At 44.8% G+C, this 25,974-nt stretch overlaps 9 protein-coding genes across 16 annotated transcripts; 5 read left to right on the top strand and 4 right to left on the bottom strand.

The window, feature by feature from the left end:
• The first annotated feature begins 469 nt into the window (after positions 1-469).
• Positions 470-3,007, top strand: LOC6569154 (protein arginine N-methyltransferase 7). 2 transcript variants are annotated; one of them, XM_043215920.1, is made up of 4 exons: positions 470-488; positions 569-2,275; positions 2,345-2,496; positions 2,691-3,007. In XM_043215920.1, exons 2-4 carry the CDS (start codon positions 605-607, stop codon positions 2,980-2,982), a joined length of 2,115 nt encoding a protein of 704 aa, XP_043071855.1. In that variant the 5' UTR covers positions 470-488; positions 569-604; the 3' UTR covers positions 2,983-3,007. The 2 variants fall into 2 exon arrangements, with proteins under 2 accessions (XP_043071855.1, XP_001995281.2); XM_001995245.3 differs by lacking the exon at positions 470-488 and having other exon boundaries at positions 544-2,275.
• LOC6569155 (tektin-B1) lies at positions 3,000-4,640 on the bottom strand. Its single transcript, XM_001995246.3, has 3 exons — positions 4,279-4,640; positions 3,789-4,220; positions 3,000-3,735 (listed from the first exon to the last, which is right to left on the bottom strand). Exons 1-3 carry the CDS (start codon positions 4,488-4,490, stop codon positions 3,078-3,080), a joined length of 1,302 nt encoding a protein of 433 aa, XP_001995282.1. The 5' UTR covers positions 4,491-4,640; the 3' UTR covers positions 3,000-3,077.
• Positions 4,641-4,956: 316 nt separating this feature from the next.
• LOC6569156 (tektin-4) lies at positions 4,957-6,731 on the bottom strand. Its single transcript, XM_001995247.3, has 4 exons — positions 6,720-6,731; positions 6,343-6,562; positions 5,842-6,273; positions 4,957-5,789 (listed from the first exon to the last, which is right to left on the bottom strand). The coding sequence occupies exons 2-4, from the start codon at positions 6,552-6,554 to the stop codon at positions 5,138-5,140; spliced, it is 1,296 nt and encodes a 431-aa protein (XP_001995283.1). The 5' UTR covers positions 6,555-6,562; positions 6,720-6,731; the 3' UTR covers positions 4,957-5,137.
• A 591-nt stretch (positions 6,732-7,322) lies between these two features.
• On the top strand, positions 7,323-10,162 carry LOC6568782 (F-box only protein 42). The gene is made up of 3 exons (XM_001995248.2): positions 7,323-7,775; positions 7,833-9,238; positions 9,490-10,162. Exons 1-3 carry the CDS (start codon positions 7,571-7,573, stop codon positions 9,931-9,933), a joined length of 2,055 nt encoding a protein of 684 aa, XP_001995284.1. The 5' UTR covers positions 7,323-7,570; the 3' UTR covers positions 9,934-10,162.
• An 842-nt stretch (positions 10,163-11,004) lies between these two features.
• Positions 11,005-13,721, top strand: LOC6568783. Its single transcript, XM_001995249.3, has 2 exons — positions 11,005-11,440; positions 12,375-13,721. Exon 2 carries the CDS (start codon positions 12,375-12,377, stop codon positions 13,593-13,595), a length of 1,221 nt encoding a protein of 406 aa, XP_001995285.1. The 5' UTR covers positions 11,005-11,440; the 3' UTR covers positions 13,596-13,721.
• A 494-nt stretch (positions 13,722-14,215) lies between these two features.
• LOC6568784 (mediator of RNA polymerase II transcription subunit 16) lies at positions 14,216-17,162 on the top strand. Of its 2 annotated transcripts, none has more exons than XM_001995250.3 (3): positions 14,216-15,061; positions 15,117-16,892; positions 16,957-17,162. In XM_001995250.3, exons 1-2 carry the CDS (start codon positions 14,252-14,254, stop codon positions 16,851-16,853), a joined length of 2,547 nt encoding a protein of 848 aa, XP_001995286.1. In that variant the 5' UTR covers positions 14,216-14,251; the 3' UTR covers positions 16,854-16,892; positions 16,957-17,162. The 2 variants fall into 2 exon arrangements, with proteins under 2 accessions (XP_001995286.1, XP_032596941.1); XM_032741050.2 differs by having other exon boundaries at positions 15,117-16,896.
• A 196-nt stretch (positions 17,163-17,358) lies between these two features.
• LOC6568785 (angiopoietin-related protein 6) lies at positions 17,359-18,798 on the bottom strand. The gene is made up of 2 exons (XM_001995251.2): positions 17,678-18,798; positions 17,359-17,615 (listed from the first exon to the last, which is right to left on the bottom strand). The coding sequence occupies exons 1-2, from the start codon at positions 18,796-18,798 to the stop codon at positions 17,459-17,461; spliced, it is 1,278 nt and encodes a 425-aa protein (XP_001995287.1). The 3' UTR covers positions 17,359-17,458.
• A 577-nt stretch (positions 18,799-19,375) lies between these two features.
• On the top strand, positions 19,376-22,763 carry LOC6568786 (endophilin-B1). 6 transcript variants are annotated; one of them, XM_001995252.3, is made up of 7 exons: positions 19,376-19,477; positions 19,655-20,088; positions 20,229-20,292; positions 20,414-20,449; positions 20,575-20,765; positions 21,721-21,961; positions 22,027-22,763. In XM_001995252.3, the coding sequence occupies exons 1-7, from the start codon at positions 19,400-19,402 to the stop codon at positions 22,159-22,161; spliced, it is 1,179 nt and encodes a 392-aa protein (XP_001995288.1). In that variant the 5' UTR covers positions 19,376-19,399; the 3' UTR covers positions 22,162-22,763. The 6 variants fall into 6 exon arrangements, with proteins under 6 accessions (XP_001995288.1, XP_032596966.1, XP_032596963.1 ...); XM_032741075.2 differs by lacking the exon at positions 21,721-21,961 and adding an exon at positions 21,171-21,438; XM_032741072.2 differs by lacking the exon at positions 20,414-20,449.
• A 595-nt stretch (positions 22,764-23,358) lies between these two features.
• Positions 23,359-25,809, bottom strand: LOC6568787. Its single transcript, XM_001995253.3, has 3 exons — positions 25,508-25,809; positions 25,279-25,439; positions 23,359-25,222 (listed from the first exon to the last, which is right to left on the bottom strand). The coding sequence occupies exons 1-3, from the start codon at positions 25,655-25,657 to the stop codon at positions 23,554-23,556; spliced, it is 1,980 nt and encodes a 659-aa protein (XP_001995289.2). The 5' UTR covers positions 25,658-25,809; the 3' UTR covers positions 23,359-23,553.
• Between the last annotated feature and the right edge of the window lie 165 nt (positions 25,810-25,974).

Genomic DNA, 25,974 nt, shown 5'->3' with positions numbered 1-25,974 from the left:
GTAAACTACAACTGAAACTGTCAAATAAAACACATTTTAAATGTACGAATCTCTTAACATTTTCTTTTGATTTAAAAAAAAAAATATTTTCCAGTTACAGATAAAATTAAAATTTAGGCATAAGCTAACTAAAGTTAAAAAGGGATTCGATACTTGGCAGTTAAAATTAGCAACTGTTCGTTGTTTGAACAATCAAATCAAATATCGATACATCGATTCACATGGCTTTACATTCCTGAAATGAACGCGTATTGTTTAACAGTTTAAAGAAAGTTAAATGTATGTGAGATTAACATGGCAAACAAACTGTGCGTGAATATTAAAATAATATTATATGTATAGCTTACTCCTACACATATGTTTGAAGAGTGAATCAAATATCGATATATCGATACGCATGGCTTTACTTAAACATAATGTTGTTTTACAGTGTATAAAAATGTTAAATTCATTGGAAAACATATATGTGCACCTGCGGCGAGCAAACTGTGTGTGAATATTCAAAATACATTATTTGCATACTATTTGTATATATGTAACATAGATAGACATATTCTTTTCGATGCAGAGAGTACTACGCCTGACACTACAACGCACACGATTAATGGCTAGCTTTGGACAAGTAATCAATCCGATGACGGGTGAGAACACATGGCAAGAACGCGACGAGAATTATGATTACCATCAGGAAGTGGCCAATGCTGGCTTTGGCGACATGCTGCACGATTGGGAACGCAATCAAAAATATGATGCGGCGCTGCGCAAAACAATCGCTGCGATGCGAGAGGCGGGCAGAGAAGTTCACGTATTAGATATTGGCACCGGCACCGGCATACTTGCAATGATGGCGCTTCGCGCTGGCGCCGACACTGTTACTGCCTGTGAGGCGTTCATGCCCATGGCAAATTGTGCGCAGCGCATTCTCAATGCCAATGGGTACGGCGATAGGGTGCGGCTCATACGCAAACGCTCGACGGACATCGAAATGGGCGTGGATATGCCACATAGGGCCAATTTGCTGGTGGCCGAGCTGTTGGATACGGAACTGATAGGCGAAGGTGCCATTGGCATTTACAATCATGCACACAACGAGTTACTCACCGCCGATGCCCTGTGCATTCCAGCCCGGGCCACCTGCTATGCCCAGGCGGCACAATCTGCGCTCGCGACGCAATGGAACAGCCTAAAGATGCTGGCCAGTCTGGATGGTGACATATTACTGAAACCGCCGGCTCAACTGTTGCAGTGCAGCGGCGAGGCGGCGCTCCACGATGTCCAGCTGTCACAGCTGCCAATCGATTCCTTCCATGTGCTCACAGCACCAACGCCAATCTTTCAATTTGACTTCCAGCGCAAGCAGGCACGTGAACAGCAGCGAGAGAACATCCTGAGACTGCAGATTGTCCGACCGGGCAGCGTGGAGTTAATCTTCTACTGGTGGCAAATCGAACTGGACGATAGGGGTGAGCAACTGCTCAGTTGTGCACCCTACTGGGCGCATCCGGAGCTGGCGCAGCTGCAGCGGTCAAACTCGAGCAAACCGTTGGCGAATGTGGTGCCGTGGCGTGATCATTGGATGCAGGCCATCTACTACATACCTAAGCCACTGCAGCTGCACACTGCCGGCGAACAGTTCTATCTGCGATGTTATCACGACGAGTACTCGCTGTGGTTCGATGCGCACCAAACAGAGCCACCATCACAGCCGGCACGGCGTCACTGCTGCACCTGTGATCTGCACATGACCTACACTCGCAATCGGATCGGTCAGCTCAATCAGGGCACGCGGAATAAGCGCTACCTGCGCTACCTGGAGCAGGCGGTGCATGCGAAAGAATCCGCACATTTATTGGTGTTGGGCGATGGCTGCCTGCTCGGGCTTGCCAGCTCGGCTCTTGGCGCCGGCAGTGTTCGCTGCTTGGAGCCGCATCGTTTCTCGCGCCGCCTGCTCGGTGCGATAGCCAAGCACAATCAGCTGAAGAACGTTTCGTTTGTGGAGAGCGTGCAGCAATTGCAGCCGATTGAATTAGCAGCAATTACACACATATTTGCGGAGCCGTATTTCCTGAATTCCATTTTGCCCTGGGATAACTTTTACTTTGGCACATTGCTGTTGCAGCTGCTGGAGCAGATACCAGCGTTATCTGTTCAAATCTCGCCATGTGCTGCACGCATTTATGCACTACCTGTGGAGTTTCTGGATCTGCACAAGATACGCACCCCCATTGGCAGTTGCGAGGGCTTCGATCTGAGACTCTTCGATGATATGGTACAGGTAAGCAGCGATTATCTGAATTTTATATGGTAAATGCCTTATGAAGGGTTTTTGTTTAACTTTGAATAGCGATCAGCGGAACAGGCTGTAGCCCTGGTGGAGGCACAGCCACTCTGGGAGTATCCTTGCCGTGCCCTTGCACAGCCACAGCAGCTGCTCAACGTCAACTTCGACAACTTCGGAGAGGATAAACACAGTCATGGCTGCCTTCAACTAACAGCGTAAGTAGCCAAAGCGATGCAATTCCACTCACTCAAGTAATTGTAAAAGTAATTGAACAAACTTGCAGAGGGTACAATCTAAATTCGATCCCATAAAGTATTAGATTGTGCCTCATTATCAGAGCCTATGTGTAGCAGTTTTCTCCGTTCAGAATATCACATCAATCCTATTAAAACTGCGCTACTCTTTACAGATCTGGCGATTGCAATGGCGTAGCATTGTGGGTGGATTGGCAGCTGGCGGCCGATGAGAGTCCCAGATCGATTGTGAGCAGCGGACCCTCGGAGACCGTTGTGCCCGGCCAGCTTGTGAAGTGGGACATGTTTGTGCGGCAGGGTGTGCACTTCATCAGCCAGCCAACCAAGGACAGACGGCAGACAGACGCTGGCAAAAGGCAATTGGATTGGAGCATCAACTTCAAACCGCGATTGGGCGAGTTGAATTTCAATTTTTCGCTGCGTTCGAGCAGCGAGAAAAGCGAATAAACAAAACAAAGTACAAATTTTCAAAGCACAAGAATTTTGACAAATTTTAAGTGTATACATCAAATTGTGATTTATCCAGCGGCACACATTCTATCCTATGACTTGGGTATCTCCTGCTCCATGTGGGTGAGCACAATATTGCGATCCGTCTGGCCACTGGGACTCGTTACCTTCAGTCCAAATTCGCCGGCCCGAAGTCGTACCCGTAAGTCCAGCGCACGGATATCGGTCATCAGGGAGTGTTGCTTGTTCTCCAGATCAACATCGATCTTCTGCGCATGATCCGATAATAGATTGTAGTTGGCCCTGGCATCATCGATTTTGGCCCGAAGACTACGGCGTATTTCGCGCAACTTCTCCACCTCGGTGCAGAGCGTGTCGTGGGCATGATCCAGACAGAGTTCCATGCCGCTACGCTGCGCCCGATTCTCCAGACGCGTCTCGGCCAGTTTCAGCGAACTCGACTTGTCACGCAACGCATCCTCCAGCGCATTGATCTCGCACACAGCGTTCTCCATTTCCTCCTTCATCTTCAGCTTCTGCCACTCGAGCTCATTGCGTGCCCGCTGCGTCTCAAAGATGCGCTTTCGTATCGTGTACTCAGCCCGCTCCTGTTGCGCCTGCAGCATGTTGCGAGCCTTCTCGCGGCACACGAAGAGCGCCTCTCGTATGGCAGAGGTGTCGGTCAGCTCGTTCTCAGCCAGCAATTTCATGCTCTTCACATGTCCCAGCCACGCCTCATATGAGCAGCAGCTGCAATCAATCAAATTAAAACCGAAAATTACAAATTACGAAACTGCTCTTACTTTTTGGGATTACGCAAGGGATCCGGCTTGTAGGATAACGTTGCTGAATTGCGATCCAGCGCCAGTTGCACAGTATCCAAATCGACAGCCTCCACTTTGTTCTCGATCTCCATGCCAATCTTATAGCGCACCTCCTCGAGTCGTGTCAGTTTCTCCCACGCCCTCTGGCAGCGTTCAGCCAATAATTGCTGATTATTCTCCAATATGGCCAGCTCATTCTTGATCTCCCTGTCAGCCTCATCGTATGTCATCTCGGAGCCGAGGCGACTGTCCCGCATTGTGAGCACTTCGCTAACCACCGCAATGGGTCCCGCGAGCGCATCCAGCTCGCGCTCCGTCAGCGTCTTCTCATCCAGCAGCAATTTAATCTCATCCTCGATGCGCTCGAACGTCTTCGAGATGATCTCACGCCAGCTGTTTAGCTCCGTTATGCTGCAGCAGAGATGCACATACTCATATTGAATTAAGCCAGAGATGCACTGCCACTCACCGATCGGCCAACGCCTCATTCGATTCTACGTTCGCCCAGTCGCCCTCGATGCGTGTCTCATTCCGGAGCGTGCGGGCGGAATGTCTCAATGCGAAGGCATCCGAACGGCGAGCATCCGCCACATTTCGCAGGCGCGCCACCCGTGCGTTCCAGTCAGCCAAGGAGATGTGCTGCAGCGGTTTCTCCATGGTCACCACCGAATGAAAAGCCATTTTTTTATTTATATATAACACCTTCTTTCTTGCCTGCCCAAATCAATTTATTTACACTATTTTAAAGAGTAACAAATATTTTTCGGCGTCTTTTCACAGAATTTGTGTTCTCAACGACGACTCGCAATGGCAACTAACGGAATTTGTTCCCATTTGTTGTTAAGAACTGTTTATGCGAAGTCTACTAGATCACCAAGGTGTTGCCAAGGTGTAGTCTAGCAAATACATACATATATATATATACAGATATACTTATATGTATGTATGTATATATATATTTGGGACCAACAGTTGCCAGGCATTGTTTAGCCATGAGTATTCGTTATAAATGCACAACTTTAATTAGAAAGAAGTGCAGATAAAAAGGGTTTTTATAGTCTCCCACACAAATTCTGAATAATCTAAATGAATATATTAAATTAAAACAATAGACATGACATGACATGACAAAATGCCATATTTCGTATGTTATTTGTAGGCTTTCAATTAGCATTTTATTGACTTGGAATTATAGATGATATAATGATAGTTACTTTCGTTTAGATAACTCCATTGATTCCCAACCTCAAATGACTAATGCCATATATATATATGTACATATATACGTCTGTTCCCACGAATATGATCCAGATGAGCACATTATATTCTTACGTCTTTGGAATTAGATACTCCGCATTTGTAATTACAATATTGCGATCGGTCTGAGCGCATGGATTGCAGACCTTAACTCCAGTCTCGTCGTCCTTTAAGCGCTGTCGCAATTCCAGCGTTCGCTTGTCCGTCATTAGGGCGTGGTGTTTCTTTTCCAGATCCACACGGATCCGTGCCACATGCTCCGTTATGAGATTGAAATTGGCCTTGGCGTCAGCGATCTTGGCCTGCAGACAGCGACGTATGTCGCATATCTTGTCCACCTCGTGGCTGAGCATGTCGTGTACATAATCCAGGCATTGCTCAGCGCTGCATCGCTCAAACCGGTTCTCCAGTCGTGTCTCCGCTAACTTCAGTGAGCCCACAGTGCCATCTAATGTTTTCTCGAGCGTCCTGATCTCGTGCTCAGCATTCTCAATTTCAGTCTGCAACTTGTCCGATAGCCACTCGAGTTCGTTGTGCGCCCGCTGCGTCTCAAAGATGCGCTTTCTTATTGAGTATTCGGTACGCTCCTGCTGTGCTTTAAGCATGCTCCGGGCTTTCTCGCGGCACACGAATAACGATTCGCGGAGCGCAGCCGTGTCGGCCAACTCGTTCTCCGCCAGCTGTTTCAGATTCTTCGTCTTCGCCAGCCACTCCTCGTACGAGCTGCAATTATGAAATTGTAATGTTTGAATCGAAGAAAAAACATTGTAATTACTCTATGGGAGCCCGCCGTGGACCCAGCTTGAGAGATATTTTCGTTGAATCGCGATCCAGTGCACGCTGTGCCATCTCCACATGCACTGCGTCCACTTTGTTCTCGATCTCAGTGACAATCTTGTTGCGCACCTCCTCGAGACGTGTCAGTTTCTCCCACGCCTTCTGGCAGCGTTCAGCCAATAATTGCTGATTATTCTCCAATATGGCCAGCTCATTCTTGATCTCTTTGTCTGGGTCATCGTATGTGATCTCGGAACCGAGGCGACTGTCTCGCATTGTGAGCATTTCGCTAATCACCGCAATGGGTCCTGCGAGCGCATCCAGCTCCCGCTCCGTCAGCGTCTTCTCATCCTGCAGCAATGTAATCTCATTCTCGAAGCGCTCAAGCGTCTTGGAGATGATCTCACGCCAGCTATTCAGCTCGACTATGCTGAAAATAACCACCAAAAATACGTCGCTATAAATTCGATGCCAATCTGCGAGGAATAGCCCAACTCACCGACCATCCAGTGCCTCATTTGACTCATAGGTGGCCCAGTTGCCCTCGATGCGCACCTCGTTGCGCAGCTGACGGGATGAGTTCCTCATGTCGAAGGTATCCGAGTGGCGGGCATTGGCCACACTTCGCAGACGATCCACGCGTGCATTCCAATCGGTCAGCGACAGATGCTGCAGGGGTTTCTCTATGGTCACCACCGAATTGAAGGGCATTTTTAAATCTATTCGTTTTGTGATAAAAAATATGTATATATATTCATATATAATGTACAAGTGTTTTAGCTTGCGTCGTGGGGAATGAAATTTTCTGATTTGGTTTTCTGGTTAGTATGAAGTTGTTTATGCGAGGAAGGGCAACTGTTGCTAAGTAATGGTTACCTTAAAGACGCCATCGCTTGGAGTTGGAATCGTATTCGTTTTATGATTAATGATTTCTGTTAAAGTTATGGATGACATTTAATGCTTTCTTAATTGCCGTTTTATTTCAGCATATTGTTCGATTGTAAAAGAGTTAGGAGAGATATAGGATATAGATATATATATAAGTGGAAAACGTATAGTGCGTTTCAATGCGCAGTCTTTCTTATTGTGTAGGCCTACTATATACTTAATGTACAAACTATAACCTCTTTTTATTGTTCACATATATTTTAAAACGAAAAAAAAAGGTCAGTTTGAACATCCATAAATATCGGTAGACTATCGATGTATTTGATACTGCAACAACAGATTTTTCTCATCGATATATGATGACATAAAGCTATTACCTCTATTTATATTTCTCATATTCAAAATAAATTCAATCAAATAAATGTGCAGCAAAAATAAATAAAAAAAATGTCTTTTTGAACATCCATAAATATCAGCAAACTATCGATGTTGTACTTGAGCTCAAACAGATGTTTCTCATCGATATATGTGATATCTGACGTCTATGCGATAGTTGTTCAAAATAAGTGTACCATCCCTAGAAACTACTGCTGTTTACAGTGCTTTTAGACTGGAAATTACGTTAAAAAGGGGACGTTGTCTACAAAAAGAAAATACGGAATGTGCGTAGGCAACTCGTGTGTGTGCTGAACATAAACAACAATTCAAATTAACTGTTCTGCGCTGTGTGTTAAGTAATTGCTGCTGCTGCTGCTGTGTTACAGCTGCCCCAAAAGGTGAACGGGTGGCAAGGACGAGAACAAGGACGATAGGAGAGGAAATCCGGACGCTGCCATACAATGGCCACGTGCAATCAAAGTCTGAATGACAACTGTGGCAATGCAACATCAGCAACAGCAATATGCCTAGCTGCCTCCTCGTCGTACATCAGCCTCAATGTGCTGCCCGACGAGATACTCGAGTTCATCTTCACCTATCTGCCGCCCTATGGCGATCTGGAGCACTGCAGTCTCGTCTGCAAGCGCTGGCAGCTAATTGTCAAGAGTAATTCGGCCAACTCATACACATAAATATATATATAATACTTGCTCATCTTTGCAGATCTTGTGCGGCGCTCGCAATTAAACCTGGAGAAGGGTTTGGCCGATTTTCGTTTGCGCTGGGAGGTTTATTCGCAGCAAACGGCCGCCTCCTTGGAGGCCAACAGACCAAACAATAGATCACAATCGGGCTCACAACCTATGCCAATAATAGCCGGACGCTTTGCCCACTCCACGGTGCGTCTGGCCAATTCGATGTATGTGTTTGGCGGCGGCTCCTCATCCGATACGACCTTCAATGATTTGTGGCGCTTCGATTTGACGCACATGCGCTGGTCCCGTCCACTTGCCACCGGTACATATCCGTCGCCCAAGGGCAGCGCCTCAATGGTTGCGTGGCGTGACAAACTGGTGCTGTTCGGTGGGTGGCGTTATCCATCGCTGCATCCACCTTATCAGCCATGGTGTCTGTTCGACGAGCTGCACTACTACGATCTCGTCAAGGATCGTTGGTTGGCGCGCAATTCGTTGCCCTGCCCACCGCCGATGGCGGGTCATTCGGCCAGTGTGCACGCGAATCGAATGATTATCTTTGGCGGCTATCAGATCAAGGACGATGTCAATGTCAATTCGAATGATACCTGGGTGCTGGATCTGGCCGAGCAGCGCTGGTGGCAGCCACTCTTTGTGGGCAATACTCGTCCGGCGCCGCGATACGGTCAAATCCAAGTGGAGCTTGACAAACAGCATCTGCTCATCGTTGGCGGCTGTGGCGGTGCCAATCGGGTTTATACAGATGCCTGGCTGTTGGACATGACGAGGGACGCTTGGTCCTGGAAACAGTTGAGTGTGCGCAACAAACACTTTGGTGCCGTGCACATGTGGTGCAATCCCGGCTGTCGGGTCAACAATTATCTGGTCGTCGTCGGCCCATCACCAAAAATGCCGCTCGACTTTCAAATCATGAAGCAGAGCCGGGTGCCCGCCATTGGCGGCAGTGGTCTGCGCTATGCTGGTCTCGGCCAGGCGCCAGCGCCACCGCCGCCACAGCGTGTGCCGGTGCTACTGCCGGAGCGTAGGCCAGGCCAGCCAGCCAATCCGCGGGATCAGCAGCGTGCAGTGCGTTTGGGCGGCGCTGCTTTGGCGCCGCAGGAGCAATATTTGGCTAATCGACGGGCTATCCTCAACCAGCACATGCAGCAGGCCCAGCAATTCATGCACAACAACAATGTCAACAACAACAACAATGGCAGCGGCAACAACAATCACTATCAGCCACGCTCAGGACGACTCAGTGATTTGCATTCACCACCTGCTCCAGCAGCAGCAGCAGTACCTGCTGCACCTGCTCCTGCAGCAGCAGCCGATGGGGATGCGGATGCCGCACAGCGACTGCAACGTAATCTGGCACTGCGTTGTCGCGACAATGAACCGCTGCTACCCAAACGCTTTGACGAACACTACGAAGTGAGTCCTTCTGGCGGAGTCCTTTTTGCATAGCACTCTTCTACTCTGATACCGAAGGTACAATGTCCGTCATCATGTTCGTCTGTCCTGACTTGGTGGGTTGTTGGTGACGGCCTTCAAGGATCGACATTACTTATTGGTATCAGAGTATTTCGCAATCGGTTATGCCCGACTGCAACTGTTAATTGTTAATTGCTAAATATCCTTCGACCTTTTTCTCCCTCTCTCTCTCTCTCTGTCTCCCTCTCCAGGATCCTTTTCGCATGGCCGCCTTCAATGTGCCCGGTCGTTCGCGGAGTGCGTCGCGAGATCACAGCGAACGCATCCGTCGCATGGAGGAGAAAATGAATGCCATACGCAATTCGCGACGCAGTGCACCCGCCCACGTCGAGCCGCAAACGTTACGTGCCCCCTCCCCCAAACGTCTACGCTGCAATGTGCAATCCCTGTTCGTCTGCGACATCTCCAGCCTACTCCAGCCGGATCCGAACTGTGAACCCGGTCTCGACTGGGTGGAGTATAAGAATTTTGGTGTGCTAAGCGGTGCACCCGATCGCCTCATACTGTCCAGCCTGATAGCGGGCAATGGGGAATTGATTCTATTTGGGGGCGTTCACAAGGAGACGTTGACGGACATCACCCATCATGTGTCCAATTCCATACACTTTTTGAGTGTACCACGTGATATTATCTAAGTGCAGGCACCCAATGCCATAACTACACACACATACACACACACATACTCACACATGCATATTTAATATTGTAATCCTAAGTTATTTGCTGTTTACTTCCGCATCATTTTAAAGACATTAGTTGCTGCCTTTAGACATTAAAATTGTATAATATGATTACTATTATTATTATTATTATTATTATTATTATTATTTGCACACATGCTGATTAAACCAAGTCGAAATTTAAGTTAAGATCGTAAGATCGATAAATCATTTTGTGGCTTGGCAAAGAAACAGACTCAGAGAGAGAGAGAGCGAGAGAGATGGAAAGAGGAATAAATAGGCCTGGTCTGCAGAAGATTGGCCAATATACCAGTTTGTAAAACCACAAAAGGCCAAAGCATCTGCCAGCGACAACAACAACTCAAATATGGCACAAAAAACTGCAGCTAGCCAAGTCGCAACTTCAATACTCGATTCTAAATAATGCTTATATAAATTTAATAATTTGAAAAGTTTAAAATTATAATTTTTATACAATTTAAATTACAAATAATATTTGTTTTCTCATTGTACAAAAACACATTTAATTAATTCTACATCGCATAGGCGAACAAACGTTGCTATAATTTGAATATGCCTCCAGTTGCTTGTAGTGTACAGTGTTTATTTTCTTATGAGTTACAGAAATAACTTTGTCCGTTGAAGAGACTATGAAAGGGTTCAAGGCTGCGTCGCCGTCACCAGAAGCGTGTCTAATTTATCAATGTTATCTGAATGTTGTTGCTCTAATTTAATAATCGCTGTGAACTGTTCAAAATTTGACCAAACTTTGCTTCTCTACAAAATAACTTTTTCTATTTGCACGCCTGACTATTGAGAGAGCGAACACTAATTGCTTTCTCTTAAGCTATAAGTAGAGGCTCTTATGACCGGCAATTCAAGAGCATAATTTAGAAAATATAAAGAGACCCGGTGGCATTATCTATAATTTCACCATGAGCAAGAGCTTCAGCCGCTTCCAGACAGAAAGAGAGAGAGAGAGAGAGCGAGTGGGTTGTCTGTGTTCTCCGAGTTCTACGTTCAGTCGAAGGTGGCGCGCCGCGTTGAACGGTTCGTAAGTTGGTCTGATTTCTTTCTCTATCTCTCGCTCTCTGTCAATTGCGATCGCTGCGACAGCAGCTGATCAAATCGGTCAAGTTCAGCTCCTTTTGCGGCGCATAGAATGCCAAACAGAATAAAGCTCAACGAATACGCTTAAAAAAAAATCAAAAGTATTTTTTTAGCATTGTAAATTCAATTACAAATACTCAAGATCATTTTGTCACAGTGCCAACAAATATTATATGCAAATAAAAGGTGTGATTTGTGTTCAACGCAAAACAATTTAAAAATTCAAATACAACAACAATAAAAAAAACGTGCTTATATAAGTTCTAAGTATTTCCAATTACGATTCACGATCGCCAGACAATAATTAACAAAACAAAAACAATCTGCGCAGCAGCTTTACTAAATCGAAAAGGTAAATATTTGCATTCACTGCGAGATTCTAAGAAGCCATGTTCTGTGTAAGCATAACTAAATGGGTATTAAGCTGCGGGGAAATTTCGTTAACAGTGCCCTGTAATGTCATCGATACATTTAAAACTTTAAACCGGTTATTTATTGCCCATGCGCAAAATATAAATAATGAGAATCACACAAGAACACACACACTCACACTGGAAGACATCACAATTAGCCGGCAGCAAGCTTCTTCGCAGTATTTGTGCATGTTATTCATAAACAAAATATATAGAAAAAGCATAAATAATGTGTGGTTTAAACTGAATTTCGCCTGCAATTATATCACATTATTAACAGCGAGCTGAGGCAATTAAACGTGTTCAACTCAACGCTTATCAGCAACACAGATTACAAATCTACAAATTAAATTAGTATTTTTACTTAATTTCATAGATAATTTCTATTTTAGGTTCACGTTATATCATTTGAAAATGAATGGAAATTGCTCTAATTTAACTTTTAACTTTGAGTATGATTAATTTATTACCTTTCCATTGTATATCGGGATATCTCTTTAATATAAAACTTAAATTTTAGTTATTCACATTAAAAAAAAAAATAGAATTGACATAAGTTCGAAGTGCTCTTAGCGATAAAGTTCGTTGATCTTGCTATATAATATCTATATATGTTATCACATATATCTTATCAAAACAAAGATACTGCGTATTCAGAAATGTATAGACGGGAGACAATGTTTTGAGGGCATAAGCATGCCCAGATTTCGCTTCACATTATGCAAAACGAGGGAAAGGCAGAACCCAAAATAAAAGAAACATTCTGCATTTTTTGCTAAATACTGAAATTAGCTGGGCTTTAACTTAGGAACAGGTTTTCTAGCAAGTATTTTCTCCGACTTACTTTTGACTTTTTTGTATAATTTTTTATAGATGAATGAATTGAGTGTTGTTCATCGAAAGGAGCCGTCGAATGGGGGCAGCTTGCTGGGCCGGCGATATGCGGAGCTGTTGCACGGGGAGAAGCACACGGATTGTGTGTTCCATGTGTGCGAGGAGCTGCTCAAGGGACACAAGCTGATCCTGAGTGCTGCCAGTCCGGTCTTTGAGGCCATGTTCTACGGCCCACTGCAGCAGCTCGAACCGGAACCGGAAATTGAAATACCCGATATAAGTGCACCAATCTTTAAGGTGCTGCTGGAATCGATATACACGGGCTGTGTGGACTACGAGTGTATGCAGCTGGAGGCGTGCATTGAGCTCTACTATGCCGCCGAGAAGTATCTGCTGGATCAGCTCATCACGGATTCTTTGGCAGCCATCAGACGCAAATTGCGCTTCTCCAATGTGCTGCCGGCGCTGGAGCTGAGCGTTTGCATGGGCCTGGACCGTCTGCAGGAGGTGTGCATGTCCTTCTTTATGCGCTGCTGTGTGAACAATGTGCAGTACATGAGCTACCTGAAGGAGCACTATGTGCACGTCTCCAAGGAGTGCGTCAAATCGATCATTGCCGCCAGCAAGGAGCCGCACAAGCTGCTCCTCTGGTATGTCTGCGAGTGGACACAGCAGGAGTGCGATGATGTTGGTGCACTCGGCGACGCAGCATCCACCTGGCAGGTGGAGCCATGCCAGGACGATATGCCAAGGGATCATCCAGCGCCCGCCAATCTCGTCGAGCGTTGCTATTATAAGGCTTGTCGCCCGTTCACAGTGGACGCCGAGTCCCGTACGTGGCGCGTGGGTTTGCGTTGCTCCCGTTTCATCTCTGTGCTGGGTCTGGTGCTGAACAGTCGCTTGGCGCCGCCGCAGCTGCACACTGCCCACCATTCGCAGGAGTACCGCGAATCGCTGCGTCTCGAGCTGTATGCCGACGATGGCAGCCGGGAGCCGGGTGAGCCTGTGTGGACGCACTGCATTCAGGGCCAGACAACGAAATACAATTGTGATCTACATCTGAGCTGGAGCCGTGACTCCGCCTGCGTCCTAACGCCCGAGGTGCCCTATCTCCTCCAGTTGCGCTGGGAGAGCAGCTCCTTCGGCGCCGAATATCCTTGCAGCCTCCAATCTTGCCTCGTCGACGGCATCCGGTTCATCGATGGCGACAATTTCAGCGGCAGCCTCGTCAAGGGACTGCGCTACGTGAACCTAGTTTAGTTTCAGCTTAATTTACTTTAGTTTACTTAAATGCATTATTTTAAGATTTAATTTGTAATTCGTATTTATTGCCTTAAGTTAATGTACGACGCTCGTTCGAGAGTTCAATAAACTCAATAAACAATATACGAATTAAATGTTCTTCATGTCAAACACAAATCCATCTTTCCATCTTTGTTTTATAAACAAACGCAAACAGCAACAAATAGCAATAACACTTAAATACTGTTAAAATAATTTCAAATTATGTGCTTTTATCGAATACAATTTATTGGCGCCACAAATTCAATTTGAGTCAATTTATCGGTCTTCTCTGTTCAATTGATCAAGCTTGTACTAGTTCATTTGAGCAAAAAATAGAATCGGAACAATTAAGAAAGAAGCATTGGCAAGCGAGTTTCTAATATTGATTATCGATGGAAAATGCCAAGCCACGATTTTTATCATGTATGTATATATATCTTGACAGTATACTTAAAGTATAATCAATTGTATATTGTTGATTATTAGCTACCAAAACTCAAACTTTTTGTTTGCTGGGTTATGCTCAGCACCCAGTATTTTTTGCCATTCACATGCACACAAAATGATTATCGATTAATTGCGTGCACATCACTATCAAAAATTGCACCGCTCTTCGATCGAAAACAAAAAAGATGACAATTTTGTATAAAGTGGAAAGTCGGCGAGAATTTGGCAATGCCAAGGACAGCAGCGTCTTCCCGCACAAGGTGGTGCTCTGCGCCGTCTCCGCGCGCAACATAATCGCATTCAGCGCCCTGCAGAGTCTCTCCACACACGTCTATGTCTGCGACATTGTTACGCCCTGGCAATATTACAAAGTTTGCGTCTCCAAATCGCTGATAAATGTGCTCGCCTGGAGTGCGAGTGGGGAACAACTGCTGCTGGGCTTCATTGGTGGTCGCGTAGAGATCTGGCAGCCAAGGGAGCAGGCATTGAATGTGTGGCAACTACACTATTTCGCCCACATACCCAGCGAGGACATCATCGAGGCGCGTTTCTTTCACAACGGCAAAGGTGTTCACTTCAACGCCCAGAAAAAGGATCACATCTACTATGCGGAGAAATTTGAGCGTCTCGATCAGCGGCCCACATTGACCGGGTTTGGTGGCGTCGCCACCGAGGGCTGCATTCTGCTGACCTCATCGGGCTTGCTGGCCGCTTTTACGCTGTCGCCGCTGCAGAAACAGTCCGCCACCGGCAATAGTCCGCCCGATCCCGCCACGCTCCATTTAACTAACAACAACACAAACAGCAGCAACAGCAACAGTTGCAGCGGCAGCAACAACAGCGAGCAAATAGAATTGATTCCTGCCACGCACAGCATTGGAATCTCTCGCAGTTATATCGAGCACTGCAGCATTTTGGCCAGCGCCAGCGGCGCCCTCAACATTGCCTACAGCATTGGCTGGCAGCAGCAGCAGCAGCTCGTCCACTGCTTCAAGGTGCTGTTGACGGTTTATCTATTATATTCCATTAATGTATCCCTCTCTTTTTCAGGTCTCTCTGCAACTGGATGGCAAACGCATCAGCATCAAGTCGGAGTCGCTGGCCAGCATCTTTCTGCAGCCGCTGGAGAGCAGTCGTCGCATCTCGCAGCTGCTGTGGACACGCCTGGGCAACGACGATGTCATCTATGTGGTCTTTGCCGGTTCTGAGCAGAGCAGTCTGCTCGAGCAGTGGACGCTGACGCGACGCCATCAAAATGTGCACGCGCTGCTTCAGCAGCAATCAGCCTCCTCCGCCTCAGCTTCGTCAGCAGCCACGTCGTCATCCTCGGCACTGGCAACAGCAGCAGCAACATCAGCTGCTTCTGGCGCCAGCAAACCATCAGTGGACTGTGAGAGTTGGGAGCAGGTGGCCAAGCTGCAGTTGAATGCAAACATTGCCCAGTTGTGTTGCACGCGACTCGCCGGCGACTCCGAGCAGCTGTATGTGATCCTGCAGGATAATAGCGTACAGGTGCTCGAGCCGGGCACCTTGAAGCAACTGCAGCACACACAATTCGAACGTGGCAACAGCAGCAGTGGCAACGATGCCAGCGATGTGGCCAGATTTGTGTGCGCCGATCTGACGCCCACCAGTCAAATGCTGCTCATCTTCGATAGCCATGCGCAGCTGCATGCGATGCAGACGCCAGTGCTGCTCAAACAGAGTGCAACGGGCAGCATGCAACTGCTGTTGCTGCTCCTCGAGTATTGCATCGTGACCGGTGTGGATGCGAGTGATGTGCTGCTCCTCAACCTGGGCAATCTGGAGGCGCTCGTCGAGAAGCTAACCGAGAATTTCACACGACAACCGTCGTATGTGCGTCAGTTTTACTATGCCAACTTTTTGGCATTGAAGAGCAATCTGTGCCGTGCCCAGCAACAGGAATTCGATAATCTCATCATTTTGCACGCGATCTCGTCCACATTTAAGAGTCTATTGCGGCCATCGGATTTGGGTTGCCAGGACAAGGGACCGGCCGATAATTTGGCGATGAAACTGGCCGAATCGGTGCCGGATGTGGACAATGTAATGTTGAATCTGGATCCCAAAGATTTTACTGTGGAGCCGATGATGTTGCAGAGTCTGCAACAGCTCATCCAGTGGGTGACAGATCTGGCACTGAATATGCTCAATCGTCTGCCCGACGAGGTAATCAAATGCAAACTGGCTGGGAAACGGCAGGGCAGCTATGACATCAGTCGCGACATTGTCGCCATCAGCAGTCTGCGGGAACTGCTCGTCATGATCCGCATTTGGGGACTGCTCAATCCGCAGTGTCTGCCCGTCTACACGAAGACGATGGAGAACATTGATGTGCTGGCGATATTGTTTCGGCTGCTCACACGTCTTGCCCAGAATGTTGCCGAACCGGATGAACTGTTGCTCGACGAGTGTAGTTTGCTCTCCAAGCAGCTGCTCATTCCCCAGCTGGCCAGGCACAATCCGACCACACTGCTCAGCGCCCAGGGTTATGCGGCTGTGAAGTCCGGCCAGCTGACATTCACCTCGCTGGTGGAGCCCGTCGGGCTGCAGGACATCGAAATGGAGCAAGTGGTCTTCGCCAATTGTGTCAAGGATGGCGTCAGCAATCTCCAATTGGGTGCCAATCCCAGCACCATCCGCAGATGCGCCCGCTGCGGTTTCGTCAACAGCGCCAACAAAGTGGCCAAAACATCAGCGCTGAAGGCGTGGTGCAACAAGTGGTTGCATTGCCACTGCGGCGGCTTCTGGAAGCAAATTAATTAGTCTATTCTACTCTAGACGAATAAGCATTACTCTTTATTTGTAAGTAAGTTTGATCAATAAGCGAATCAACCAGGATTCAGTTGTTGAAATGTGTTCTTTGCAGGACTGTTCAGTGGAATATTCGATGGGTAGGCGGATTGCAGATTGCAGGAGTCGTGCTGGTCAAAGCAAGGGCTGCTATGCCTGCAATTTCGTTCAGGATGCGAATCCCTCCTAACAACCAATTTGTAGCTTAACTTTTGATAACTAGGCATAAGCTCGATAAGAAGAATTGTATTATAAAATTAAAGCATTAAGCGATGTCCTTTACATTTTGGATATGGATAAATACATCCTAGATGGAACCGCTTAAGCAAGAAATTGCAGTTCGATAGAGTTTATCCTTGCGTCCTTCGAAAATCTGTAAGCATTTAGCTGAGTCGAAGTTATGAAATAGCTTTTAGCTTTGAACAAAATTCATTTTATCAATTTAGTATTAAAAGTCGGAAATAAGAAAACAACAAACTTGATTCAAGACTATTTATTCCAGATCAAACGTATTCAAGATTAGAACACATCCTTGGCCTAAGATCTTGAGACGTCCTCTAATGGAACAGCATGTACATTTATGATTCGATGTTGTCTTCGACTGTCGCTAATCTCAAATTGTAATTTCTTCTCGGCCTTATCATCATCTGGGCACCTGTTAATGTGCCCTTTTTCTTGGTAAAGGCATTCCAGTCAAAGCCACGTGATTTCCAGTTATATTGTCCCATCAGATTGCTGAGAAAAATATAATGCATATTTCAGATATATATATATACATATCTATGTATATATGGTACCTGTAGTAACAGGAGTGGTACCACCAGGCAGCCTGACATTTTTGAGCACAATTGTATGAAGCTTTATCGTTGTCCCGATCCCGTGTTGTGAACTTTTGACCCCTATGAAATCGCAAGGAGTCGCCCGCATCTCCGGAGTATTTGCCCAATGTGCTCAGCTTGTACGCTTCCTGTTCGCTTTCGATTGCAAATCGATCATACTTTGCATACCTTTCTTCTCCATTCATGTTCACCATGGTTACGAGTAATTCTTGATCCCCGGCTTTGGTCATTTGATACAGTTTCTCGAGACCTATGAAGAACTCGTCCGTCAACGCACCGAAACCCGTCTTGTAGTCGTCCCAGTAGCGATAGAAGTCCACACTGCCATCCACACGTCTCAACACAATTGTCCACCCGCCGTCCTGTGTCACCTCATCGCATCTAACTTCAAACGGTTGCTGACTGTAGCTGGGCACGAGGATCTCATAAATGCCACTACGATCACTCAGAGCTGCTGCCTCCGCACAGCTATTCGAATACTGAATTGGCTTCAGGCTTGTCGGCATATCGCTTCCCCTATTCTCATTCTCAATCTGGGCAAACTGTTCAGTTGGCGACCCGTTGATTTTACCTATCAGCTCAGTCAGCAAATCGCTCTGCCTTCTTTGTTCTGATCTGAATGTGTCGATATAGCTGCTCTCCAAACTTGTCAACTTGTTGAGTTTCTCATTCAACTCATTGAATTTGTCCATCAATTCACTCTGACTATTCAGTTCTGTTGTTGATCCATTGACTTTACTCATCAGCTTAGACATCAAATCAGAGAGCTTGTCTAGTTCCCTTGTCGACTCATTGACTCTGCTCAGCACATTATTTAGCAATTCGCTCTGCCTCTTCTGTTCCGATCTGTATATATCAATATTGCTCTCCAAATCGGTCAATTTATTGAATATCTCGTTCAGCAAGTCGCTCTGCTTTATCTGTCCTAATTCGCGTTGCTTCTGATTGCATTCCAATCCTGTCAAACTATTGAATTTCTCGCCATGCTGTCCCTGCTTACATCTACATGGATGTTGACCTGCACATTGCAGCACAGCTATATATAATAGGATTATAGCGTTAATAACTTTAAGTAACATTTTTGCTCTTAATATATGTAAGTATTTCAACTCAGAACAGATCACACAAGACTAAAGAAGCTCACAATACAACTTGCTTGTATGGACTAAATAAGCGACGATAATTAAATCATCCATGCCTTTTTGTATTTTTATATATTTATTGTATATTCTTATGCTGTTGCGTAGGGTATGATAATTATGTCGTAAAGTTTGCATAACAAACTTAATATATTTGAGAGCACAAAACTAGAACTTGTATGTTAAAAAGCTAGAATATATCTACATATATAACAGCTGGGTGCAGGGTTTCAACTAGTCGAGCTGTCTCTATTGGAGATTTCTTACCTGCATTACTGCCATGTATTTTACTTTTCAAATTTTCAAATATTTTTGAGTGAAATGAGTCGTTAAATTTCGCCGCGATGTTGTCAAATATCTACCGTTAGATGTCGCTTTGTGCGTGTAGCTGAACTATCGATAGTAAAATGCGAACTGGAAATCGATTGGACAGCAGCTCAGCTTTCTCATTAGACTATTGATAAATACAAACAAGAATTCCCAAGCGGATAATTTTCTAATTAAATTGATTAAAAATAACTGAAAATAAAAGAAATACAAAATGAACATAAATTTGCCCAATTTCAATATGAAGAACCTGGTCAAGGAGGCGGGCAGTACAATATCACGCGTGGTGCAGGTAAATAATGCGGATGCTGATGCAAACCACAACTTTGTTTAATGTTGCAAGGGTGTGGGGATGTGGGTGGCTGGGTGTGGTGAATGTGGATGAGAAGGTGGAGGTACTTCTGTTTTAGAGTGTGGTGGAATTTCAATGGTTCTGCGCATTGCGATTGACTTTTTGCCCTTTTTGCAGCTAACCGAGGAGAAATTGGGCACCACCGAGCGCACCGAATACGATATACACTTCCAGAATCTGGCCGAACGCGCCGACCTTACAAAATCATGGACGGAGAAACTTGTGCGCGACACCGAAACGGTACTTATACCAAATCCACAGAATCGTGTCGAGGACTACATATTCGAGAAGATTGAGAAATCGAAACCGAAACGTATCAGCAATCTGGAGCATTTGGCGCTGGATATGATCGAGGCGGGCGGTGACTTTGGCCAGGACATGCCCTACGGCCAGGCGCTCATCAAAGTCGGCCAGGCCGAACAGAAGCTGGGGCAGTGCGAGCACGACTTCATTGCCACATCGGGCATTTGTTTTACGCAACCGTTGCGCAAATTTCTCGATGGCGAAATGAAGACCATCAGCAAGGAGCGCGGCCTGCTGGAGACCAAGCGGTAAGTCATTGCTGCATTCCCCCCCCCCCCCCCCCACAAATAGAAAAATTATTTAGTATTACAATTGTGCCAGCAACTGCGTAAAATATATATATCTATATAGTTGTGTGGTTTATCGTTGTGTGTTAATCTTCTTGCAGCTTGGATCTGGATGCGTGCAAGAATCGATTGAAGAAGGCGCGCAGCATGCTCGGCCAGCAGGCGGTGAGTGATCAGATAGACCAGAAGATACATATAGAAATATATATATAAATGGTTAGCAATACGCTTATTTTGAATTTGAACTCTTCTCCTTTTGTGTGCCGCTTTGTGGATATGTTAATAGAAAGATGGTATCTCGCCCGAAGCTGTCTTCGAACAGGTATCCAACCGCCCCATCAGTGTATTGTTTTCTTTTAGTTTTTGTTATTTTAAATATTACATTTTAAATATATTTTCTTTTTAAATTTGTATATATCTAACAAATTCTGTTCTCATACATTCAAGGCGGAGCGGGATCTGCGTGTGGCTCAGGCCGAATTCGATCGCCAGTCGGAGATAACGAAACTGCTGCTGGACGGGATCAGCACCTCACAGGCATCCCATTTGCGTCATCTGCACGCCTTCATCCAGACCCAGGTGCGATACTACAAACAGTGCGGCGATGTTATGGATCAACTGCAGCGCGAGCTGGCCAAGTAAGTAAACGAGAGCTGCTCTTCGACTTCTTGCTGTTGTTCATATCCAAATTAGTTGAGATTTTGAGAGCGTTTTGGGATAACTTTAAGAACGTTTCTTACTTACTCAAAATACTTTAGTCCTCTTTTGAATAAATTTAAAATAAGCATAATACAATTGTTATAATATAGTTAAAAGTGTTCTTAAAGCAATCTCGAGAAATTCTCAAAACAAACACCATTCCAATTAACTATATTACGGATTGGAATCAAGAACATAGGAAAATTAAGCACTTAAGTAGTCGGCACCATCTATGTAATTATTTATGTATCTATGTATCTATTGCATTTATCCTGCACTGTGTCCAGGCATTGTTTTGGTGCTCCAGTTTGTATTGTTGTTGTGTATGTTTTGTGGTCTTCCAGAATGCAGCCCGGCAAGCCACGCCTACGCATCAATAGCGAGGATGTCGATGGGCCTCCCAGCATTATTTCGGCGCAATCATGTGATTCTATTCCGAATGACACTGCACTAGCACTAGATAGCGATTACGGTTACGATTATGATCAACAACACGATCGAGATCAAGATAATGAGGCTGGCTATCAAAGCATTGATATTGGGCCAGTCAAGGCACTCACGCATCTGCTGGAAGACTTTGAGATCGAATTCGATACGAGCGCCATAACGACAGTTTAATTAACTAATGATCTTCGCAACACACCTGTTCAAATCTACTATTATCATTATTAGTTGTCCGATATATATATATAAGCGTATAAGGGGGTCGAGGAGTCTTCTGTATAAATTGTTCTAGGTATTCGATTAGTCGTTGTTAAGTTGTTGTTGTTGTTGTTGTTGTTGTTTGTGTCAACGGTTTCATCAGCAGCATTTGCCCCTCCTCTTCCATCCCCCAAAAACAAGTCAAGTTAAGTCATTTAAAAAAAAAAACTCTGCCTCTGCGTCTTCCATCAGCTTGGGAGGCCCAACACCATATACACCACTCGATCTTTACGATGCGGTCAAATCGAGTTCCTCTGCCGGAGCACGCCATGCTGGCAACACCAACAACAGCAACAGCAGCAGCGGCATTGGTCACAAAGTAAATCAGTCCATGCAATCCATGAATGTCAGCACGGATCAAATGCAGCGTGCGCGCGTCCTTTGCTCCTACGATGCCAAGGATCACACCGAATTGAATCTAAGCGCAAATGAGGTAACTACCAACAACCCAACTCAACCATCAAAATACTTAACGATTTAATTACACATATCTTACAGGTCATATTCGTTACTGAATGCTCGCCGGTGAACGAGGATTACATGTACGGCAAGCAGGGACTGATGAAGGGCCTTGTGCCACGCGCCTTTGTCGAAATGCTCGATGATGAGGATGGCCACGAGGTCACGCACTAAGCTGTTAAGCACCCAAACCCAAACCAAAATTGGCAAAAAGACAAAATACACATCCAAATCGAAAGAGAGGAAAAATAATGAAAACACAAATACTCCAAAGTTGATATAGACAAGCAATTGGACAATTACATTATTTAGTTCATACAAATTATGCAAGAGAGTACAATAATTTATCAGAATATACACATATAGACAAAGACACATACAACAACATGTTAACTATATTAGTATGTTTAATTTAGTGAGAAAGAGCAGTGCGCTTTAGCTTAGACCCATGTCCGTTGATGTCCTGTGTGCCTCATGTCAACCACAACAAGCATTCCACCGCATATATATACTTCATCCTAATCCAAATCCCAATTTTTGCTACTTGCTCAGCTTTTAAATAAGAGAGGCCAGTACTGGCCAGCAATTAATTAATTATACACACATATATATACCATTTATTAACACCAATTTGGCTAAGATTGAGTCTCTACTTAAACACAAATATGCCAAGCAATTGTTTTTGAACTTCCTTAAATCAACTAACTCAAAAATTACTACTTATGAACTTATATTTATATGATGCAAAAAATGTTAAAACAATTTCAAAACGTCTATTATTGTTGCTATATATATTTATATATATATATATATATATATGCATGTATGTATGTATATATATATTTTAAGCTTCACAAATCTCACATTGAACAAAGTATTATGTTTTGTGTTATTTTGATAGTTGTTTATTCGTTAGTTAGTTTGAATTGAGTGTGCTTTCAACATACTTAAATACCTTTATGAGATTATTAATTATACTTGTCTACACCGGAACAAATTCGTAGTTTATAATTAATACGTATATTCTTTGTTATTCTTGCTCAATTTTGGTGCAATTCCCCCCAACACCCAAGTCAATTAAATGTTGCTTGTTAAAGTTACAAAAGGAAAGAACAAATTCCAAATGAACAAAATAAAGCAAGCCAATCCACATTTAGCGCTTAATCAAAGAAACCAATTCGAATCAATTAATTAATGAATTAAACGTACAATATAATAAACAACGACTTTTAGGTTTTCAAAATTGAAATGCGTTTAGAGAGATGGTTTTAAATAAAGCAAACTTCAGCTTAAACTATATGAAACAAAATGTATTAAATTATACGCATATACGCATATGTATATGTATAAACAATAATAATTATAATATAAAATAAAATGTTTACAGAATGCAATAAAAAGTGTATTTCCACGATAAACGATTTGATCGTTTTGTGTGTGTTTTAATTCATTAATAGGTGTTTTAAGAATAACACACGATGATATTTTTGGCAACAAACAGCAACTTCATAATTGGTGCCTCGACTTTTAACTTATTGAATATTGATAATACACCGATGAATAGCTTTAATCCCAAAGACATTCATCACCAAAGAAAATCGCAGGCAATTCGGAATCATACTTGCTATCATGGTAATAATGATCATCATCATCATCATCATCATAATCATATTCATCGTCATAGTCCCAATCGTCATCGTACTGATTGTTCATTAAATCAAAATCGTCCCAATTGTCCCTGTCCAGTTGACAATTCGAAAAATAAACAGCATCATCGTCCGCCAAGAGTTCCGACAAATCGAAGAAGCAGAGCTCTGACGATGAGGGCAATGCAAACGATAGATCAATGATGTCTTTGGCAGCCACATCCGCATTTTGCAGACTGCTCTCATCCATCCGACAGCCATACACACTCATCTTGATGGGCAGCGGACGCTTCACATCCTTCTGCCGTACTTGAAAACGCACCTTGAAAATAATATCAGTTAATAGCTTGCCAGTGAGCATTGGGCAATAATCAAGATGCAACATCTTGAGCTTGTGGCAATCGAGTATCAAGCGAAGCACAGCATTGTCGCTGAGCTTGGAACAATTTTTGAGATTGATTTCCTCCAGTTCATGCAGTGCACCCAGCATCTCCATGCCACGATCGTCAACTGCATCATTGTTGGCCAAAATAAGTGTCTGCAATGCGCTCAGCCTGCTTATATTCAATATCATGTCAGCATTGATGCAGTCCAATCCATGCACCTCCAAGCGCTGTAGTTGCTTTGACTTGAACTCCTCCAGCCAGGCGAACAGCTGGGGTCGCACCATGTTCGTATCATTGCAGTACACAATAATATTTTGCACGCTGGGCAGCTTGGCAATGTGCTCGTACTGATTAGAACGGACCATGCTGTACTCGCTGTCGCTATCGCTAATCGTGATGGTCTCCAAGGCGTTACAGCACTTTGCGGTAACTAACTGCTTGTAGCGCACCTCAGTTATATAGACTCCTTTCAGGTGTAGAGCCTTCAAATGTTTCAGTGCCTGGCAAACTTTGGGCAACAGTTTCGAATTGAGACCCGTGCAGCTTGTCAATGTCAGCGACTCAAGGGAGACTGGCAAGCGAGTCATATGCAGTCCGGTCAGCTTCTCATTGTTAGACAGATCGAGATTCTTGAGTTCCGGCAAATCCTTCAGAGCCAGCAGAGAGTCATTTGTTAGCTCGCAAGCACGCAGTCGCAAATCCTGCAGCTGATTCATTTTCTCGAATGTCTTGTACATGTTGTGTGCTGTTAGTTTCGTTGCCGTAATGCTCATCTTCTGCAAATTTATGCAATGGGCGCCCATAAATTCAAAAATACGCTTCGAATGCCGCTGTGGTATAACGCCAAGGATCTGCTTAATGTGACGGCCGGACAGTTTGAAGAAATCACGTACATCCCACAAAGTCATTTCCATCAAATCATCAAATTTCACACATTTGTCGAGGGCTGGCGACACCTGCTGGAAAACGTTCTCAAAACGGACGCAAGTACGCGCAAAATGGATGCGATCGGATAGCACCAGCAGACGTACGATATACTCCAGACAATGATCATTAAGGATCATAATGGGAGCCACTGGCTCGTCGGATGCGGGCACCACCAATTGAGTGGGTGGGCCAAAAGCATCGGGCTGATGCCAACTATCGCTGGGCCGGACGCATAGCCGACGTCTACCCACATAGTGCACAGTGCGCCTCAATGCTCTATGGGAAGGAAGATTTGTGACATTTATATATGTAGATGGTCTACTTGTACTCACCTGGCCGCGCTACGTGGATCATTAAAGTAGATGTAGCCAGTTTTTGTTTTAATCTTATCGCCTATGTATTTGGCACCGGCTAGGCTTGGCGGCCCAAACAGCTGCATGCGCTTCACAGAACCAAATTTCACGAAATAGGCTTCCAGCTGCTTTGGCACCAGCTGTGAATTAATTGAATAAAATGCACAGCTGAAATTACAATCGATGAGTTCGCGTTGCTTTTTCATACCTCTGGTGCCACATTGAATAGAAATAGTTTTTTGATCAATATGTCGTCCTCTGTGTAGGCCACATCATCTCTGAAGCGAAATGTTTTCTTCGACGGCACTGAATTGGACGCCATGTGCGCACGAGAGCAACGCACTTGAAGTGCTTGCATTATTTTTGCCGTCAAATTTACTTTTGAGACGTTGCGCACTGTCCGAGTTTTAATTGATTAATAGTTGAAAAACTGCAAAACTGGACAAATGCCCCAAGAAAATTGTGTGCTTTTGTTAAGTTCGCTAGAGACTCACAATATTTTTGTATTCGGATACTTATACCGAGAACATCTGGCAGCAAGTTGCCAACTTAAACATCGCTCATATCTAACAATCAAAGTCCCCATATCGATAGCTGGTGAGCAGACACGATAGGTCGACAGCTCACGCATGTTGCCTGAATGAACTAAATTACACATTGCCAAGTTCCGATATC

The sequence above is a fragment of the Drosophila grimshawi genome, unplaced genomic scaffold (assembly GCF_018153295.1).
Source record: "Drosophila grimshawi isolate 15287-2541.00 unplaced genomic scaffold, ASM1815329v1 contig_1367, whole genome shotgun sequence".
Lineage (NCBI taxonomy): Eukaryota > Metazoa > Arthropoda > Insecta > Diptera > Drosophilidae > Drosophila > Drosophila grimshawi.
This window is presented reverse-complemented; position numbering and strand designations above follow the sequence as displayed.